The sequence below is a fragment of the Lissotriton helveticus genome, chromosome 9 (assembly GCF_964261635.1).
Source record: "Lissotriton helveticus chromosome 9, aLisHel1.1, whole genome shotgun sequence".
NCBI lineage: Eukaryota > Metazoa > Chordata > Amphibia > Caudata > Salamandridae > Lissotriton > Lissotriton helveticus.
Genome location: NC_136070.1, coordinates 1,171,632,644 through 1,171,655,211, shown reverse-complemented (window position 1 = coordinate 1,171,655,211; position 22,568 = coordinate 1,171,632,644). Strand labels below are relative to the sequence as shown.

Genomic DNA, 22,568 nt, shown 5'->3' with positions numbered 1-22,568 from the left:
GGTCAGTGCTGTTTTTAGGACCGTGCGACATGTCATTGCACTGGGTGTCAAGGTCGAAGAATTGCCCTTTGACATGCTGAGGCAAACTAAAAGCAGCCTGCTGGGGTCTTTTTGTGCCTGTCATTTTTCAGAGACTAATAACATGGTATCTCTGGTTGCATATGCACTTATTGGAGAAAGCTATGATCTGTATAGAGGGTTAATGTTCCCGCTGCAAACCACACATTTGTACTTGTGTAGGTTGCTCAGAGGGTTACAGCTTTTGTCACAGAGATTGTTTTGTTATTTGGATTTTATAAGTTACAAGACTTCGACTATAGCACATTAAGCAATTGGCACCAAAGCACGGCATGCAAATTGATTGGCATAGGTTTCAAATCGTATTGCTTTTTTCCTCAAGCGTTCACTATTCTAACATTGATAAAAGTGGTCCCTCTAGGTACTAATTCAATTTTATTAGTATGACACCCCAATAATTGTGTTACATTTCAAATGGTCAGACTTACTAACACGTTGTGCCTGGTGTTCATCATAGAAGTGAAGCAAACCTGATGCAAAGTGTTGTTAGGGGGTTTACTTTCCAGTGCAAAATCTAAATTGTGTTCAAATGTTGCACCAAGGTAACATAAGTAGTAATATATGCTTCTTTGTGTCCAGAAGGCATGTCATGGGGTTTTACATGGACATTCCTATGGCCCCACCAATTGATTTTGACTCAAATCCCTTTCTACTAACTTTTTTAGAATGAGATTTTCATTAACAATTACACATCCTCGAGGTTAGAGAACAGATTTACTTTCTCCAAACCTTTCCAACTTTGTATTTGTGCTGTACAGTGCAGCACACTTGAAAAGTGGTAAAGTGTTAAACTTTGTCAAAGCATAGAATTAGTGCTGAAAGGGTAAACTTTCAGTATAAAGCCTATGCTTGATCACATAGACACGCCTTTGCACTATTGTGCATTGATGTGTGCACTGGGGAAAGGCAACCATTATGTAAGTTGGCACTTGAAAGAGAGCAACAGCACCATATTTGAGTAGATATGGTACTGTTTTACACTCTCCTTTTCACGCAACACAGCACAACATCTTGAGGACTGTGCTGTGTGAAAACATAGTAAACCCTCCCCTTTGTTACTCCAACACAAGAAGTCTTAACATATGGATGATATGTGATTCATATGCCGTGTAGTCCTCATTGTCTTAAATAACATTTCCTATACATTGATTTACACACTTGTATCACCTATTGTCTCTGTATAATGCGTTTGTGATGTAAAGCGCTCTGGCACTCTATATTGGGCTTAACAGCGGTATAAAGTAAATAAATGTGAGAGTAGGGCTAAGGGGAGATGTGGAGCACCATTGGAGCGTGGTAGTTAAAGAATCTATGAAAAAGTAGGTAATGGGGGGCGTCAACAAAGATTGACGCACTGGGCGTCACCAATCCAAAAGCTGAATGTTTGCATTCTGCCTCTTTGAGCACTCTACCTTTGATGAGAATAGTAACAATGAGCCCCAACTGTATATGATCTTTAATCCCTGATCTGAGTCTAGGGCTCTAACACCCAAGAAACGTACGGATCTGGGGCTGCTCAAAAAGAGTGACATGGCGTTTTCAGAGGAACAGGGAAAAGAGATGGTGAAATGATTTAAAAAGAAAGGAATTTCAGATATTTAGGGTCTCAGAGATGTTGGGGAAAACAGAAGGATAAAGGCAAATGAATAATTGGAAGATGGGGATGGGCAAACTGTGCAAAGGTTAAATGTGAGCAATAGTGGCAAAGGGAATGGAAGGCTATGAAATGTTCTCGCTGATGAGAGGAGACTGGTTGTGAAGTACAGTGAAATACAATACATAGACTCTGCTGGGCAGATCTACAAAGCTGTCACAACGCGCACCCTAGCAACCAAGGTTACTGCGCTGTGCTGAGTGAAAGAGTGAGTGAAGGACAGCACCATATCTACTAAGATATGGCAATCCTGCTTTCCTTCCCTGTGCTGGCGCACAAGCAGGCTGCCTAGCACCATGCAAACATGGATAGCCTTCCAGTATCATGCTTATACAACCTTTAAAACTTTTCCCACTTTGAATGTGTGCTGTACAGTGCAGGGCACCTGCAAAGTCAAATACGTTTGGAGAAATAAAAGCATTCTCCTTTTTAATGCCAGACTCAAAGAGATGTATTTTTGTTGCAAAACCCTTTCTACAAATATTAGTACATAGGGCTTTGCATCAAAAACCAGGTTTCGTCGCATGGGACCTTGATGTACCAACTTGGTACACCTTCTTTATTCGAAGCAATGCAAAGTAGCTCTAATAAAAGTTTTGCACTGGAAAAGAATCCCCAAATGCTTCAGTTCACATCACTTTTGTGATGCAAACGTTACAAAAAACGTAAGTAGTCTGTCCCTTAGTACATTAAAGAAAATTGGACTTTGGCTCCTATTGCATGAACAATATCAGAGTCTATCTTGAATAATACATAAAAATGCAGCACTTTCGGTGAATAAAATTGGAAAAGTTACAGCACATTCTGAATGATATTTGGACTGTGGTATGCATTATGCAAGTTATTGATGATAAAACTTAGTGAGTTAATACTTACAGTTAAAAGCTTGGGTCTGAGCACCACCACTTCGTTGCGCTATGGGAAAATATAAGTTGATTGAATTAGACATGTGAATTCAGTGGTGGCTCTCCATGACTGTTCACAATTGCAAAACTCTATAAAAACTCAAAAGTAAAGACAGCCTATGTCTACTCACTGACACAGTCACTGAACGTAGAAGCTGAGCTCCTAGTCTGTGCCAATGTCACAAGGAAATCTTTTTAGTAGCCGTGGCCTGACAATTTACAAATTATGGGGCTCATTAGGATTGCGGTTTTTCCGCATCCTCTGGGCCGGCGGAATCCACCGCCGGCCCGGAGGATGCGGAAAAACCGCAGCGGACCGACCAAAGACCCACCGCCACATTAGGATGGCTGGTGGGTCCTGGTTTCCGTCCGCAGCTTTTCCGCCGCGGTTGGCTTACAACCGCGGCGGAAAAGCTGTAATATGGTGACGGTGTCTCTCAGACACCGTCCACCATATTAGGATGCACAGAAAGAAATGCTTTTACACGGCGGATATTCCGCCGTGTAAAAGCATACGGTGCTTCACTGCGGGGGCCCGTTGCGGGCCCCCTGGGTGAAGGGGGGGTGGGGGGTGCACATGGGGGGTACCTATGGTACCCCCTGCATATGTATGCAGCAAGCGGCAGGCACCGAGCGGTGCCTGCTGCTTGCTGCATACATATGCAATGTATGCTTTTTTAACATTGCGGCGGGTGCAGCTTGAAGCGGCACCCGCCGCAATGTTAAATATCCAGGATTTGACCGCCAGGGTGGCGGTCACATCCTAATTTGCACGGAGGGACCGCCGCAGCCCATGCGGACGGTCCCTCCTACTCTAGGGTGGCGGACGGACGCAAGTCCGTCCGCCATCCTAATGAGCCCCTATTTTAGGTGCAATATTTGAAATTGTGCAATGGAAGCAGACAAGGACTACAACTCCCAAATGGGCTACTCCATTAATCAAGAACATGAAGCAATGTGTCCTGTATGTTCTGTAGTGTGGGGGGATCTGGCAACAATGGAGTTAGCATTTAACTGAAAGTTTCTGATAGTCTTTTCAGGCAGATTCATTCTGAAAAGTACAACTTACAACTGGAGTACATCGATAACATACATTTTCAGTATAAAAGTTAACAAGCACTGCAGGAAAGGAAACAACCATTACAACGCAGTCATTACAACGCACTACCGTTACAACACAGATGTTACAACGCAGCTGCCTTTACATCGCATGCCCTTACAACTCATGCCATTACAATGCTTGTCACTACAACGCATGCCATTACAACGCATACCATTTCAACGCATTCCATTACAACACATTATAAGGGGGATTATTTTAGTTTTAGGTTGAGTATGGGTCTGGGGTACATGGGGATAGTATTATTACTCCTACACTATCCAACACTTACCCTACTGTTGCACTCACTGGAGTGAGAATAGTAATTTATACCCCTACACTATCCAACACTTACCCAACTGTTGCACTAACTGGAGTGGGAATATGAATTGTTACCCCTACACTATCCAACACTCACCCTACTGTTGCCCCAAAAGAATTGGTGTTGTAATGGTAGGCGCTGTAATGGTATGTGTTGTAATGGTATGCGTTGTAATTGAAGTTTCTAAAAATGCGTTGTAGTGGCATGCGTTGTAAAATCATGCATTGTAATGCTAGTTGCGATGCTGTGTTGTAAAGGCACGCGTTGAAATTGTTTGAGTTGTAACGTCATATATTCCTGCAGGAAACAAAGGTCCGCATGTTCCAAAGTCTGTGCCTCCGACGACACCCGCAAATACCTTATGACGACCTCCTGAAAAGCTGACCATCACTTTCTCGCTTTCATCTGTGGGTTAACCTCCTGGATGTCATCTTTTGCTAAAATTAAGTCTCGTTCCTTCTCTTCTATTATTATATATTTCACTAGCACTTTACATGGAATATTTGTATACAGATTCAAACACTCTTCTAGCATCTTGCTGGTGGAACTGCTCTCTATGAAAATGCTAAATAAATGAATAAATAATGTGAGCCATTGCATAAAAACACAGAAAACATTTAAACATTACATACCAGGGGCCTCATTTATGAGGCCTTGCGTCAGTTTTGCTCTTCCGATGCGTCACTTTTTGTGACGCATCGGCAACGTAAAACATGCCTACTGTTGCGCACTATTTACAAAGTGACGCATCTAAGCAGATGAGTCACTTTGTAAACCCCTGCGCTACATTATACATGCGTCAGGTATAATGTATGCAGGGGGGCGTTCTCCCGCAAAAAGCCTCGTAGAAGTGACGCTGCGTCACTTCTAGGACGCCGTTGCTTCAAAATCTTGCGCCTGCCTCACAGCAGGCGTAAGACTGATGCAAGCCCTTTCACATGGGGCTTGCCCCATGTGAAAGGAAGCATTGCTGGAGTTGCGTCACTTTTCTGACACACTCCAGCAATGCGTCACTTTAGCGCTTACAGATACGTCAGAAATACTGATGCATCTGTAACTCCTTGCGACATGATGCGTCATACATTAAATATGACGCATCAGGAATGCCGCAAGGAGTGCGCACTGAGAAGTGACGCATCGCTGCTTTCACGCAGCGATGCGTCATTTCTCATAAATGAGGCCCCTGATGTTCTACGATTTTGTGTTTTTGGCGCAACTTCCAGTGTTGCACTGAGTTACATTAAAGTTTAGTAAATGAGCCTGTAAATGACTCACTAACAGGATCTCTTCTTAAATTGAGCTCTAAGGACTAGTGAAAATTGTCTTGGGTGAGGGTCCAGTGACTTTTGTTAAAATCTAGGTATTTCCTAAATGGTCAACTGTGAAAATAATGACAAAGACATACCCTGCCTGTATCAATTCATTTTTTGAGAAAGAGAAACCTAACCTGTGCCTCACCAGTGTGGGTTGTTCTGAGATTTATGGTAGAGTTCACATGTTCTGCAGTGCACAATCAGGAGGCCCCCTCTCTTTGACAGAGGTGATGACATCACCTAAGATAGATTATAAAGTCTACGGCCCCTCGGCCCTATCGCTGTCCACACATATCTGAGTTTTCTAGATAAGACCATCACTGCACACTCATTGGAAATTGGCTGCAGCAGAAAAAGGTGTCACACATTTCCTATCATGCACAGAATGTTATATGTTCAAATGCTACTCTACAATATAATATAGGTATCCCAGGACATGGTACATATACCGTGAATGACTGGGCTATGAGGTCTCGTGCATTGGTAATATTCTTATTGAAAGATCCAGGATATAGAGTGCAGCAACTGCCATGACACGGACAAGATTGGGCTGGGAGACTGATGCTGGTGACGTGAGATCTACTTACTATTCCCTAGCCATTATAAGGATCACCTTGTTTAAATTGCCCCTTGTTGTTGACATGTTCATGCATCAGATTCTGTATTTGTGCTGAATAATGCTGCCCTTCACTTCATAGCTAGTTTTTACCACACTGAGAAGTTAGTAGTTAACAACAGGACAACTCACCTGCCCATTTGTTATCCCTTTTTTCAGCCTTTTTATTCCACCACTCACAGGACACCTGTCTGCCAAATCAGCACCCTTATGATGTGAGCACTTTATTGACTTGTGTATAACACTCTTGACTCCCGACACTTCTGATGTACTAAGGGGCCTACTTACAAGTCCATATCGCCACAAGAACATCACTTTTATCGACGTTTGTGTTGCAAGAGGTTCTTCGCCTTATTTACAAGGCAGCTTTAAGCCACTTAGCGTGGCTTAAATGCTGCCCTGTAAATAAGGCTCCCTTTCACGCTAAGCATAGTGTGAAAGGGGTGGGCAATAGGTGTTGCTTGGGCGTTCCACCACAACACCTATTGATTTTGACGCTGCCCCCTATTTACAAGGGTGGTGTAAATAGGAGGCAGTGCCAATATTAAGACCAGGGAAAACCTGGTGTTAACATGGCGAAATGCAGAGAAATGCTTTATTTCTCCTCGTTTTTGCAGTTTCTATGTGTGCTGCATTGAGCAGCACACATAGAAACAGCAAAACAGCATGGGACGCCAAGGGACACCTTCCTGTACATAACAAATCAATTAAATAATGACAATTTGCAACGTCTATGTGTGCCAGTCCGGATTGTTTATGTGCACCTTTCTGCACATGAACAATCATTCCCTCAATGCAGGCACAGCAGGCAACGGGTGCCTGCATTGCCATTAGGCAGCTGAGTTCAGCGCCAGCACTAGGGAAAATGCAGGGAGGCACCGTATTGTTGTAAATACGGTGCATCCCTGCATTTTAAGAATGACAGAGAGCAGCGTTAGCTATTTTGGCTTAAAGTCGTGCTCTGACATTCTTTTGTACATGTGCCCCCTAAGTGTCATAGTTTTCTGTCTCATTTTCTGTCCAGTTTATTAGACTAAAGATATGCTATAACTTCATCTCTTCTGAGTAATACAACTTTTTCAATAGCATTTTGAACCAAAACCATCCTGCGTGTTACCTGCCACACCACTAACTCTCACACAATTTTCATTCTCTCTAGGAAAACACTGTTGTTTGTGGATCAAGTGAGTCCCTATGAATACACCCTACCAGTAACCTAAACTTATCAATTACAAAAGTTGAAATACATTAACTTTCAACTAAAGAATGTAGGGACATATTATCAAGGACTGGTGTTAAAATTATCGCCGTTTTATCAGCAGGAAATTGCCGATAAAACGGCGATAATGGGCTTGATAATACGCCCATGTTAATTCCCATAGAAGCCCATGTTTTGGTGTTAACATGGGCTTCTATGGGAATTAACAAGGGCGTATAATCAAGCCCATTATCGCCGTTTTATCTGCAGTTTCCTGCCGATAAAACGGCGATCATTTTAACTCCGGTCCTTGATAATATGGCCCGTACTTTTTATGAACTGGCCTTTTCCAGAGCAGCCCTCCTTTATGATATTCAACATTTATGTGACCTTGGCAGAGCCCCAACGTCTTCAGTATTTATGAATTCCTGTTTATTGAGAGGCTCTCAAAAGAAGGGTCTTTTGTTCTCTAATTATTTACTTGATCCCCAAAACAATATAATGAATGCTAACATTACAATCAAATGAGTAGAATACAAATCTTTAATTTAGTCCTTTTCTCAAAACTATCCTGGTTTAGCGCACAATGTGTGGTGATAGTTTGAAAGCACCTAGATTCAATGTGTATTATCATGTATTAAAGATTGTAAAAAAAAATGGGGTATATATACAAGCCCCTATCGCCAAGGGAACGCCACTTTTTGTGACGTTCCAGTGGCGATAGGGGACCTGCCTTATGTACAAGGCAGCATTAAGCCACTTAACATGGATATAAAGCTGCCTTGTACATAAGGTATCCTTTCATACTATGTTGAACGTGAAAGGTGCATGCAGTGGGTGTTGTGGTGGAAGTGCCAGCACAACACTCATTGCATTTGACGCTGCCCCCTATGTACAAGGGTGGTGTATATAGGAGGCAGCGGCAATATTAGGACCAGGAAAATACTGGTCTTAAGTTGGGGAAACGAGGAGAAATGCATTATTTCTCCTCGTTTTTGCTTTTTCCATGTGTGCTGCCTTGTGCAGCACACATGGAAAAAGCAAAATGTCACTGTTTGTTTATGTAAAGGAAGGTGCCACTTCCTGAACATAAACAAACCTTTTAAAAAATTGCATTTTCTAACTATCATGTGTGCTGCGTACAAAATGGCATTTTAGGATTGTTTATGTGCAGGAAGGGACACCTTCCTATACATAACCAATCCTCTACTGCACACAGGCACCCTTGCACTCTGGTGCAAGGGTGCCTGCGTTGGTGCTAAGTTGTTCAACTTAGCGCCATCGCAGTGGGAAACGCAAGGCTGCACTACATTTTTGTAAATATGTGTTTCCAAAGTGGTGGAGCGTGTTGTTAAGCCCAGGAGGCTAACGACACCCTCCGCCACTTCATTGTACATATCCCCCTTGGTGTTCTAGTTTTTAATGCTATGGGTGATGTCATTTGTGGTTATGAATGTTATCCTGAATAAATATTGTGGAATAAACTAAACAAATGGTCCTTGATGTCAGACTTTACTCAAGATGTAAGTGTTATTAAAGCATGTATGTCATGATCTGTGCCATCTTGTGTATGCCAATCAGTCTTTGGTTAACCTCAAAACATAAACCAAACTGTCAAGGCTCCCACTCAGAGGGTGGGGCTCCAATTAGGAATTATTTCTAAATCGAAAATCTAAATCAGGTATTTCTATAGCGATAACTGCCCACCCCTAAGGATCTCAAGGCGCTAGAGGCCGAGATTAAGAGCCACATGTATTATGCATGTTTGCGGTTAGAAACAGCCGATCAGTCCTTTTCCGACCTAAAACATGCTTTCACATGTGTATGAGACACAAATTGCGAATCAGTAACACGTTACCAAATAGCAATTTGTGTTTGCGATTCGGTATTTGGAAGGGGCGTATTTATGGCGTCCCTTTGAATACCTAATCTGAATGGGATGTATGAATGTTTTGCGACCAAATTACGGTCGCAAAACATTCATATTTTACAGACTCCATGAAGGAGGTGGTAACCCATTCACAAATAGGAAGGAGTCCCTAGGGGGCCCATTCCCCTTTGAGAATGGTAAACAAATATTATTTAAGAGCAGGCAGTGGTTACACAGATCACTGCCTACTCTTAAAAAATGAAACTGCAAAGTTTAATTTTTCATTTTTAAATGCATCTCGTTTTCCTTTAAGGAAAACGGGCAGCATTAGAAACAAGCATTTGCAATGCAATAGGTCTCGCTTTTGAGGAAGTTAGAGCTATTGGTGCTGTAAATGACAAAGGGGCATATTATCAAGGCAGGCGAAATGAAATTATCGCCGCTTTTGCGGCCGTTTTCGGCTGCAAAGCTGCGATAATTTCATTGCCCTATTAGCAAGCTGTCGCTAACATCAGTTAGCAACAGCGTTTAGGTGATAGCGAGCGGTTTGGGGCCCACTTTGCATGTCAGCGATGTTTATCGCTAATAACGTGCAAAGTGGGCGTACCCAACCAGTTACCGACTGAAAGCAGTCGCTAACGTAGCTATCGCCTATTAGCAAGGCAGGTGTAGCGATAAAAAAATTGCGCTAAGCGCGAATATCGCTGAAAACTAACGCCTTTTCAGACCAGTTCTTAACCTGTATATCCAATGGGAGGTGGATATTCAGGTTAAGACCCTATTGGCGATGATGCGTGAATATCGCTGCTTGTTTTCCAGCAATATTCACGCATTTCGCCGCTATCGCCGGATGTTTTATCGCATTGGAGATAAACGCTGCTAATAGCACGTTATCTCTGCGATAAAATCCGGCTATGCTTGGAGATAAAATAATTGTCGCTAAGCTTCTTTAGCGATAAATATCGCTAGTTGTTGGTAATATGCCCCAAAGTTTTTTTGTTATGTTTTTGGTTTCTAAGCATTTTACCTTCCTGTTCCGTAACATTTTTAGTAAAACTACTCCAGTGACAAAAAACCAAGGCTTCACGGCTGTCTAGATTATTAAAATGCTGTGTTGCAGCATTCACATGTGTTTCTGGAGTTAATCTTATTATGCATGTTATAAATTGATAAGTAAAGTTAAAAATAAAAAGCAAACAAAATGTCAGAGTGATATTCTGGTTACAATTAGCAAATAATGTGCCTGATTCAGCTCGAAAGCACTGATTCCCGCATGTTGTTCCGTATCGGTGTCCCCAACCGGAATTAGCTTCCTTGAAGTCCTACTCCCTCTGATGCCCAGATAGCACCTAAATTGCCCCATCTGTTAGCCAGCTATCTGCGTTTTCTGCACAATCACAAGTCCCAATCTTATATTACTGCTTTCACTTAGTATAGCGCTAACAAGTACGATTCTAACGATAGCTTTACAAACACTAGATTAATACAATGGACAACCTTCTATAAACACCTCTTCTCATTGGCTGAGTTAGATCTTATTCTGAGAAGGTTTGGTTGACTAGGCAATGAAGTACGCATCACATCAACGTGCTCACGCTGCACCATAGAAACAGCATCCGCATGCAAGTAGCGCCCGCCGTTGTCCTGCGAGTGCTGTGTGTGCGCACTGCAAATTCAAGCACCGCCATTGTCCCACATTATTTATTAAAGAAAATAGTGCTCCCTGACTAACTAAAGCATCCTATGTAACGCCACAAGTAAACCATCCAGTCCGGATGGGCGGGGTCAAAAGTAGACAGGGCGGTAACAAAGAAGCCTCATTTTCAATGGGATTGCAGCGTTTACCATAAACAATGAGGCCAGCCAATAGGAATGATGGACGGGGCTTCAACTCCACTTCTGAACTATCCTGATTACAAGAAGCCTCGCAGAGCGAGCAGTGCATGCGCGCTGCAACGCAGGTCTACAAGACCTAAAAAAGACTGCTTTATTTATGAGCAATCACAGACAAGCCCCCAGATGCATCAAGAACCCATTTAGCTATTCCTTAATAGCGAAAAATAACGATTCGCTAATAAGGAATAGCAAAATGCTATGCATGAAGAAATCACAAAAAAATAGCGATTTCTGAAAATACCTTAATTGCGAGTCGCAAATTGCGAGTCGCAATTAAGTAATACCTCCCCATTCATTCCTATGGGCCTCGAGGCCCATAGGAATGAATAGGAAGACATTCTCAATTTGCGAATCGCAATTAGTGAATCGCAAATTGAGAATGCGATTTCAAGGGTGCAGTGGTGTCAAAAGGACACCCTGTTGCACCCCTGAAATTGATCTGTGCACATATGTTGCGCACACACATGCTCTTAGGGCATGTGAGTGCGCAACATGAAACTTTGAAAAATGCACTTTAGTACATTTTTCAAAGTTTTTGCAAATTACCATGAAGTTCAACTTCATGGTAATTTGCGAGCCCTATTAGCGAAATCGCTATTTTTTTTTACTTTAATGCATTGCATTTAAGGAATCTCAATTTGAGATTCCTTAAATGCAAGTAATCGCAATTTTGCGATTTCCTTATTTGCGATTTTTGCATTTGGGATGATGCATTCAGAGAATCTGCCCCTTTGCGAGCGGATTTTACCTTGATGCAACTATGCAATAGTGGTCTGCTGACCCCAGCAGGCCACCATCCCGGTGATGGCCTTGATTTCTGAATGGGTTGCAAATTACGACCTACCACATTAATACGCATGAGGTAGGTCTATTTGCGACCCATTAGGATTCGCTACTGAAACTCAAAAGAGTTTCATACTTTAGGAATAACGATTACCTAATTGCGATTTGCAGAAAATCGCAAATTAGGTAACCGTTATTTCCAAAAAGGATACACTTGGCCTTGAGTGAGCTAGTACCCAGAGTCACATGGTGCTGAGCTGAGCAGCCACCGGCACCAGGGATCGAACCATGAACCCTCCACTCCAGAATCAGCTGCTCTGGTAGCTGTGCCACAGCACTCTGAAGTACTGTGTTAAAAGTAAATGTATCTACCATTAAATAAGTACATATCTGTCTTCAGTCAAGGCCTCAGCGAAAACCTGAGCGGAACTGTTAAAGTTTTATAGCAGAAAAGAAAAAACAGTCTAATTAGAGAGGTATTAAAGTGGAAAAGGCAGAAGCAAATCAGTATTAAGGATACTTCTGATGCTCTAATCCTTAATCAATATCAATTTTAGACTTCTTGGATGATATTTGTGAAGTATTTTATCATTTTCTAAACGAAAGAAATTCAAAAGGGGCACAAATAAATCATGAATCCCGCACTTGGAGAAGTGAGAGCGAGCATTCCAGCCTTTAAAGTATTTTTCTCTCTTACCCTACTATGATCGAGCCATTATTGAATGTTGCCCTTTTTGAAAAAAGGCAACTTCTCAGTTTGGCAAAAGATATAAGTAAATACAAGAAAGTTTAAAATCCTGACCTCTGTCAGTAATGGAATTGTTTTTGCATGGGCATTATCATGTCACCGGTTTCAGAGCTAAAAAAACTGTTATCGGGGACAAGTTAATCATTTGCCAGCCCAATTCTCAGGAAAGCTTCAGCCAAGGTCCAACTTTGCAAACACAAATGTCAGCCCTCAATGAATACTTTAGAAATCTTTGACTAGGCAGGAGCCAATAACTCCTCATTCCAAGGCTCAAAGTCAAAATCGGGGTCACCGTATTACACATTACCTAATTAGCACACAATGGCTAATGTCAATTAGTGAGTGTTCGATTTGCACCCACACTTTGCAGCTCTTTCACAATTGTGACCTCAGCCTCATTTTGGGGGTACCTCTGCCTAGTGACAGCTGCGTACCTCAAATCTACTTAGCAGTATCTAACAAATCCGTTATATTTCAAAGAGGCAAAATACCATGACCGTGGAGGGGAAACTAAAAATGGAGATGAGAGCTTAGAGCGTGCGCCGCCTGGCAGCTGCGTCACTGCTAAAATGGCTGCGGGATTTTCATTGCACAGCCTTGAAAAGTATAAATGGTGGACAGAATGGCAGCGCCAGCTCCACCCACGGATGAAATAAACACAGCTTTACTTGCCTCTATCGAGGGGACCGGGAAAGCTGTCAGTGGCGGTACACATGACCCCAGTGCACCAGAGGGCAGATGTAGACCATCAAGGGCATTAACCGCCGGGGTGAGCGAAGCCACGTTCACTTGTTTTCCCTAAGAAGTGTGAGGAACAGGCTGGTTATCCTAGGAAAAAGGGTCCAGCAAATCTTTGGAGAAGGAACAGGTGGACCCAGAGAGCAGGCTGAACCCCAAGGACAAAGGGCTACGGGCCTCAGTGTCAGAAAAAAGACAGCAGACACACAAGGGCTGGTGACGGCGTTTAGTACAGACACCAAGGGCTGGTGACGGCGTCTAGTACAGACACCAAGATAGGTGCAAGATTGAATAGTAGTGGACTGGAGGGAGCACATGACGAGCTGAGCAGTTCCGTAACAATAGCCCCGTCAGTCCCAGCATGCCAGGAGGGCCCAAGCTCCAAGGGGCCCCCTCTGAAACTCTCCATGAGCAGAAGGTCTCTGGCCTGTGGCGCTCCTGATTCGGACCGGAACGTGGGGTCCCCCTCCATCCACTTTGCAGGGGGGAGGCTCCAGTTTCGTTATGGGACTGGAGCAGAGCAGGCTGTCATTGGGCCAAAGTCACACAGTTGCATCTTCAGTGGGAACCAGTCAAGAATTACTAGGGGATGCATGATCCCTGGGGTGCAAGGCAAATATCCAGAGAGGGAGGGCACCTCAGATGGAGAGGACCCGCGTAGCAGCATATCCACAATTCCCATCTGAAGGGGCAGAGTTGCATGAGAGCAATCCCAAGTTAGTGACATCACTTTCGAAGCAAGGAGTAGCCAACCAGGGAGGGCAGAGAGGGTGGACTTTAGAAGTCCCCCCCACACACACACACACATAAAGAAGATGAAAAACTGAGGAGCGAAAGGGGGGGAGAAGGTTGGTAGTCGGAAAATACTTAATACTGAAAGTTGTGTTAGTGGGGTAATTTAAAAAGGCAGGTCAGGAAGTCCTGACCCCAGTTATGGGGACGTGAAGCCCTTTTGGATATGAGCAGAAGGGTTGTGTGGCATATGAGGTGGATGTGGTGGAAGAAGGGAAGTCATCCTAAATAGAAGTCGAGATTAAGTTAGAGGATGATAGCAGTAGAATATGGTAACAGCAAGGGTAAATGTTAATAGTTGACATTAGTGATGGTGCCACAGCAACACAGAGAACATTACGGGGGAGATTCACAAAGAAGTGATGGTCAGAAGAGGAGGGAAAAAGAGGCAAGTGGCAGACAACATACACACAATGAAACACAAAGCAGAGAGGAGACACATTTTGCAAGGGAGAATGGTGGAGAGCAGAGACAGGGTTGAGAAGAGACTGAGATGGGAAAGAAGCCAGGGCACACAGGGAGTGCATGCAGGTGTTGAACTTGAGAGGGCCTGATGGGTAGTGTGGTGTGCAGTGGAGGTATGAACATGAGGAAGACAGACAACAGGGAAGGGGTTGGCCGAATGAAAAAGGAGATGCGAGATCACTGTGTTGAGATGTTTCAGGTGCATGTGTTGGGTTTTGACAAGAAGGCTTGAGAGGGGAGAAGGGACAGAAAAGGTGATGCCACAAAAGGATGCTTAAGATTACTTAAGATCCTCTGTGTATGTTATCATTTTCTCTCGGATCTTATTTAGACCGTTTACTTACACGTGTTTTTATATCTTCTGTTTAGGGTATCTGCCCATCTCTTTCCTATTGTCCTGAAGAAGACCTGCTTTGTATGGGGACAACTACCCTACGCATTCCTTGGTCGAAACGTAGACAACAACAACCCCTTGTACCAGCTTCTACCCTAGCAAGATGTATATACTCTATCACTGAAGCATGGTGTTATAAACTCTATGCCCAAGTGTGACATTTAATTTTGGCTCCCATGAGAAGCCATAAAATTGTTTGATTTGTGAATAATGTATTTTTGACCTTCACTAATTTCCTTATCCTACACCAATTCATTTCACTACACTCCCTCCCAATCCCCTACTTCCTCTTTTGGGCACAGAATGACAAATGTAGAAATTAATTTTTTATATACTAATGGAGTACCAAATAGAAGGTGGAGTACTCTGTGAATAAATAACACTGTACTCTAAATGATATTGATTTTCTTTGTTCATTTTTTTGAACTTCTTTTCTATCTACTCTCCCGTTCTGGGACCCCTTCTAATATAAACACTTAATACCCAGGTCCCAGTGACTTTTTTGGGTTGACCCTTGTGTCATAACGTAACCAACACAAAAGGATGCAAGGTAAAAAAAGTGGCAGAGACAGTAAGAAGAAGGAAAGAGAGAAATGCGAGCGCAGTTAAGGAAGTAGAAAATACAGGAGATGAGGGAAAAGGCCAATAGCTTTGGCAAGTGAAAGAGGAGGGAAAAACTTAAAAGGATTTTAAGGCAGCGACACATGCTAGCACAAATGTGACATTGCCTTAAACAGGCATGGCAGCACCATTCATCCTTTTATCAGCGGTGCTGGAAATGGCCCTTTCAAGGGTCAGATGCTCCGTCCTTCACCACCCCCTTTTGTACCGCTTTGTTCGCCATAAGTTGGCAGGGTATGCTCAGGCGTGAGTCCCTTGCTCACTTTGCCACTGGATTAAAGCAAGTCTGGCTGAAGACGGCTGTAATGCCAGAACCCAGTCCTAGGAAGTTTGAATCCGGTCCAGGGAAGGCATGGCTTGACAGTTCGGACTGGATTGTTCCCATGAGGCACAGGGTCAGACTGATTTGCATATGGCCATGTCTGAACTGGGGTGGCAGAGTGGGCTAAAGAACGGTGATGGTTTAAACCCAGATCTGTTGACTGGGTGTGAGTGTTTGATTGGTTCAGATGCTCCGTCCATCACCACCCCCCTTTTGTACCGCTTTGTTCGCCATAAGTTGGCAGGGTATGCTCAGACATGAGTCCCTTGATCACTTTGCCACTGGATTAAAGCAAGTCTGGCTGAAGACGGCTGTAATGCCAGAAACCGGTCCTAGGAAGCTTGAATCCAGTCCAGGGAAGGCATGGCTTGGCAGTTCGGACTGGATTGTTCCCATGAGGCACAGGGTCAGACTGATTTGCATATGGCCATCTCTGAACTGGGGTGGCAAAGTGGGCTAAAGAACGGTGATGGATTAAACCAAGATCTGTTGACTGGGTGTGAGTGTTTGATTGGTTCAGATGCTCCGTCCATCACCACCCCCTTTTGTACCCCTTTCTAGGGTGCTTTCTCTCAACTTTTTGCTTTTATCCCTCCCGGTTTTCCACAGATCTATGTGCTAACATTACAACTTTGAGCGTTTTTGACACTGCCATTCAGTACCAAAGCGCTCTGCTTATCATATCCATACTGGTGATTAGTGTCTACATGATTGGCTGATTTGAGTTAGCTGTAAGTTTCTTGTCTAGGGTTAAGACATATACCTAGGGCATGTAACTGAAATGCTCCTCTGTGACTCTACAGCACTGGTTGTGCCACCCGAGGAGGTAGCTCTCCAAACATGCCACAGATTTGTCATGGTGGGACCTGAGTGTGCAGGTACTGTTACAATGGCTTGGTATTTAAAAAGCTACCTGCCAAGGTTCTGCATGTCTCTCGCTACATCTGAGCACTCCCTGGGGGCAGGGTGCGGTGTTGGGAAGAGGTAGGGCATGTGCGCAGGTGTGCTACATTCACAGGTCGTGAAGGGCACCAGATGAAGTGTAAGGTATGGTATGGTCTGCTTCTCGCATTTGATTGACATAAGGGATCTGTGGAAAGCCTATTGAGTGGTAGTGTTTGATATTGATGAGTTAGTATTGGCAAATTCTCTCCGGTGGTGCGAGTGGATCCGACATTACCAAGGTGGAATTACCAGTTTGGGAAAGTGGGCATTTATGTGCTTGTGGCTCTGTGTTCCTATCAGCTAGTCTTCAATCCACATCTGGGTGCTGGGGGACAGCTACATCTGGGCATTCCTGAAAAAACAGCCATAAACTTGGGGTTCAAGGAAAACTACAGACCACTGACTCTGAGGGGCCTTCTTGGGAAGGAAAAGAGGGGGTGGAATTGGCACCTGTATTCCAAGGGGCAGGGTCTTGGCACCACTAAAGATATTGATCAAGCCTCACGGGTAGGATGGCAGACAGGACAAAATATATAGAGGGCCCATGCATTTCAAAAGTGACCTTTTGAACTGATCTCATCTTCAAAATCCATTGTGAGTATAACTACTGAGGCTCTGCCCTCAGGAGCTAGAGACTCTTATGGGATTGGAACCAGTATGCTGGTTTGATACCTGGACATTAACAAGAGTAACTATTGGGGCAGGGGGGACTGCAACTAGATTATCTGCAGACTAGTGGTGATGTGGGACTTGCCATGGTCTAGGAAGGGGAATATCACTTGGTGGATTTTGCCAGAATGTTGCTGGCCTGCAGCGAATCGCCAACTATTGTGACGCAGGTCCCTAAGCACTCTCCAAGGGCTGGTTATCTGGCTTCCTGTCCACGAGATCCCAGGAACAGAAAGGATCTCCCCATTTCCATGAGATTGGAGGGACCACACAGGGTATGGTGAAAATTGGTGGAAGTGATCGTCGTTTGGGATAAGGACGGGCCGTTGTATGCCGTAATCAAAGTGTTCTGAGGAGTGTGCTCGTAGTGATCAGTGTTCCACCTGGGGGTGCCGTAGCATGAGGAGTTTAAGAAGTGTGGGGGAGGATTTCTGATCCAAGGGGCCTGAGCTTACAATCAGACACCCTCTGCTGGCTCAAACTCCATAGCGTGTGGTGTCCGAGGGGTGTTGGGGGAAGCTTGATGCGTCGGCCAGACCCAAGCTGGCAGCCTAGACTGTCTCCAACCTCCACGTTGGGAAGGTGAAGGTGCCTGACATCGCGGCCTCAGTTCAAGGTCGCAGGCTCCCTCTCCCCGCACCCATGCCATTAGGTACTCTGTTGATGAGAATATCATGACTGGACCTGAGCGGTCTCGTTCTGCCTTGTGTGCACTCACAGCTGGCTGCCTGGAGCAACTGCAGCTTGCACCTCCACCAGAGGGAAAACAATTCTCAAAATTGAAAGTGCACCAGCTTCTGGAGCCACAGACTTTTGCCTATTGGGGGATACTGATCCCACACTGGTGAAGGTGCCATTGGGTAACGGAGGCCCTAATCAAGATGGATGAGAACATGTAACTGTTTCCTTCCACTTTAGGTGGTCCAGAGAATCTAATCAAAGTGTCACCAAAGGGTGCAATGTGTATCATTAGCTGGTGTAGTTTGACTGGCTTAAGGGCTGGAACATGAGGTATAGTCAAAACCTGTGATTTCTTGACCATTGCAACTGCAGAGGGTATGCAATATCGGGAACGTCGTGCTTTATGCTAATGTATTAGCGGGAAAGTGGAATACCTCTGAACAGCGTGCATATATGTTTCTATCACTTTTGATGTGGAAGGATTTCTGGATCATTAACACCTCGGGTTATTACGCACATTGGTTTATTTTGCTTACAAGGCTGAGGGGATAACGGAGCAAGTGAATACCTATGACTAGTACATTTATGTTCATGCTGTTCTGCTGCTAATGGAACAGTTCGACAATTGCATATAACTGTCAAGTATATATCAAATGTGTATGTTGTTTTGATTTCAATGTGTGTGTAATACAAAGAACAGTGTTTTATACATACGGTGTTGAGTCACTTTGTGGCGTACACAGTGTGTTGTGAGGGTGGGGTTTGTGTCAATACTTTACACTTGGACTCAGAGATTAAGCATGCCTGCTCTCTGCCAAGCTACCCAATGGTGAGCACAGGTTATTGGACAAGTGCAGTGTATTCATCCTATCTAGGACGGTGAATTCTGTCTGATTTCAATGAGTGCTAGCCAGTCAGAAACAGCTGGGTCTAACAAGCACCAAGGAGAAAATACAGGCAGATAAGTAGATGGATATATTTAAAATGCTGTAAATACCACTATATGAGAAGGGTCTGAGGGAATGCGGATATACTCCCCCACTATATACTAAATACACAACAGCAATATCCACGGGTCTAATACACACATGTAGGATCTAACAGAACCTCAAGACTGTACTACTATACCTAAAAAGTCTATAGAACTCTAATAAACTAATAAAGGAAATATCCTTTAATAGGATGGATTCCCATCACTCACCATAGGTGACATGCTTCATCATCTGGGTCTCCTCCTAATGTCACACTAGTGACACTAAGGCCTACTACCCTTTCAAAAAGAAAAGGGGAGCTCACGGATGTTTTCAAAGCTATGCAGATTGTAGCGATAGCGCTATGTTTGGACTTCAAGATGTGAATGTAAAAATAGTGTGGGAATGTAAGTGCAGTGCAAAAATGTGTTTAAAGTGAATTAAAACTGACTGATTAGGGAAAAAAACTTTTATTATTATCCCTCTCTGATCAGAACTAAAAACAGTGCAAAGGGCAGTGTTAACAAATAACTGTCTAGATGTGAAGGGTCAACATGTTTCAGCACACGTGGATTATTATCCTATGCCTTCTTAAGGACCTCTGGAATATTGCTACTGCCAAACAGTGAAATATATACTTAAAAGTGTTTGTAAAAGGTTGGAACTGATACAACCTCTTTACCTGTACTCAGGAATAACTGATCCTCTGTAAGTACGGACCGTTATTAGTATCTGCAACAAAATAAAACTTACAATGTAACCGTGGTACAGTCTCTAAAGGAACTCAAAGGTCCATAATCATGAATATTTAGTATAATGGCCAGTTCTGATCGGAGAGGGATAATAATAAAAGTTTTTTTCCCTAATTGGTCAGTTTTAATTCACTTTAAACACATCTTTGCACAGCACTTACATTCCCACACTATTTTTCTATTCATATACTGAGGTCTAAACATAGCGCTATCACAACAATCTGCATAGCTTTGAAAACATCTGCGAGCTCCCCTTTTCTTTTTGTAAGGGTAGTAGCCCTTAGTGTCACTAGCGTGACATTAGGAGGAGACCCAGACGATGAAGCATGTCACTTATGGTGAGTGATGGGAATCCGTCCTAATAAAGGATATTTCCTTTATTATTTTATTAGAGTTCTATAGGCTTTTTAGGTTTAGTAGGACAGTCTTGAGGTTCTGTTAGATTCTACATGTGTGTATTAGACCCGTTGATATTGCTATATTTAAAATGCTCCACAGAGAATCACATAGCAAAGAAGGGTCCAATTCATAAGAATGTGGGCTGGCCAGGTGACCAAAAGTACTGCCTAAGATAGATGGATGGACAGCAACAGTACCCTGAGTGGAGTGTAGCACTCTTCAAATACTTAGACATGATCAGGAAAGCTTGCATCAGCTTCGGCGAACTAGAATTGTTAAAGTATAATGATGAATTCAGAGCTCAAAAGAGGTTCAATCAATCAAAGTCATGAGGAGAGATGGATTATGAACTGGGGCTTCAATGGATGATCTAAATGAGATCTGTACCTATAGTACACATGGCAAGTGCATTAACAGTATACCACACTCCCTTTCCAGCCAGAACCACTGCAGAAGGGGGTGGAGGCCTAACCAAAAATGGGACTCTGTGGGTTTAATTGAATTTTATGAATTCAAAAAAATAGGTGAAAGTTTGAGGGGATAACACCCTACTGTAGCAACAGCCACAATCCTCATCAGGGAGAACCACAAAAAGTCACTTAATTAAAATATGCTAAAGATAGCTTGGCACAAAAGCAGTCAGGCTTAGCTTAAAAGCAATGTATAAAATATTTACGCAGCACTTAAACAGTAATGAAGTCAAAAAACAACACAATAAAAACCCAGACCAATTTAGAAGATTAGAGTAAATGTTAATAAATAATTTGCCACCAAAACAGAAAAAAATACAATCAGTAAAACCAGAGTTATGAACTGTTAAACTTTAAAGAGTGAAATAACTCCGAAAAGATCAAAGCGCCAACTTTGGCTATCTAGTTGCATTAGACAGGGGCAAAGCCGAAAATGATGGCCAACCATGATGGTGAGAAGGTCGAATATAAAATGTGGATAGGGCTCGGTCTCCACTTACCTTCAGATTTACAACAAATTTGGAGCGAAAAATGTCAGAGAAGGTAAAGTTCAGCAGGGCAGAGCAGTCGCAGTGTCAGAGGAAGAGATGTTATTGTTAGGGAGCCTCTGGATGAAGTCACGCTAAAGATTCCTACATGCGGACATAGTTTTTGTTTTGAATTGTTAAATCTCCAGCATGTTGAAGCTTCAGGTTGTAGCTGACGAGGGCTCCACGAGCTCGGATGACCCTTCTGTGAGGAGATGTTTGACAGGATTAGCCGAGCGAGAGATGCAGCGAATTCAGGCTGACCAGCTTTGCACCTTGGGAGGACAGACGAGCAAGTAAGTCCCGATCTACTCTTACTTTGGCAAAACATTTCCAAGTCCCATGTTTTGGATATGGGTTATCTGGGCATATTTAGCACTACTTCCCAGGTTCCGGGACTGGGGTGCACTACTTGGAAGGCCAGGACTCAATCAGGCAGGTTCCAGGTGCTGGTAAAAAATGGTTGTAGCCTTTTCTGACCCAGAGTATTTGCTCAGGAGGCCAGCCAACTAACCCTTAAAGGCACTCTGAAAGTCCTGGGCTCAAATAGAAGAGCAGGGCTCAAGCAGCAGGGGAGACCTCTGAGGGCTCAAATCAGGCATCAGTAGAGCAATGTTTTTCGTTGCAGTAAAACAGTCTTCTGAGGTTCATAGCAACCCATAACGGCAGGCATTCCTCTGAGAGCCCTTCCACTGGTTCAGAAAGCGAAATGAAAAGTGTGTCTGAGAGTCCTGTTTGTATACCTGGTGCCCCTTTGCAGTGGGAGAAACTCCTGGAGGTGTCTGGAATTTCCTGACTCCCTTCCCCAATCCCTGTCTGTCTGCAGACACAATAGGTTACAGTGAAGTTCTTTGTGTGAGAGGGGAGGCACAGTCTATTGAAGTGCAAGTGCGGCTGTACACAGCTGCACCCCTTCCTCCAGGACTCCCTGAAAGGAACAGGTTAAAAGAGCTCCACCTGCACCATTTCCACCAATAAGATCCCAGCGGGAAGATGTCAAGGGGACTTTGACGAAGCTGGCAATGTGCATTCTGGAGAACGCAGTCTCAACATTCCAAGGACCATCTAAGAGCGTCTAGTCCCTTAGCTTTGTGTTGTGGACAATCCCAAGAGGAACTTCAGGAAGAAGTTCCAGACTTTGAAGCAACGTTTGTAAAATGCTCCATAAGTTGACCAGGTGCCTTGTGGGACTTGTAGTCCCAGACCCCAGGAGGCAAGCTAGAGCATCTGAACATAGGTGGTGTTGCCCACGCTGTAAGGGGCACAGATAGAGGGTTCCCTACAGGTCTTTCCTGACTGATTTTTAATGCCCTGGAATGTTGGGTAAGGGTATAGAAACC

At 43.7% G+C, this 22,568-nt stretch overlaps 1 protein-coding gene across 3 annotated transcripts in view; it reads right to left on the bottom strand.

Moving 5' to 3' along the window:
* Positions 1-22,568, bottom strand: part of LOC144782330 (inter-alpha-trypsin inhibitor heavy chain H3-like) — a 397,194-nt gene that overhangs the window by 140,754 nt on the left and 233,872 nt on the right. For 2 of the 3 annotated variants that reach the window (XM_078661645.1, XM_078661643.1), the window contains one exon: positions 2,609-2,647. The exons of the other annotated variant lie outside the window; for it this stretch is intronic. In XM_078661645.1, coding sequence (XP_078517771.1) covers positions 2,609-2,647 — 39 coding nt within the window. The remainder of the gene's footprint in view (positions 1-2,608; positions 2,648-22,568) is intronic. 3 annotated transcript variants of the gene reach the window in all.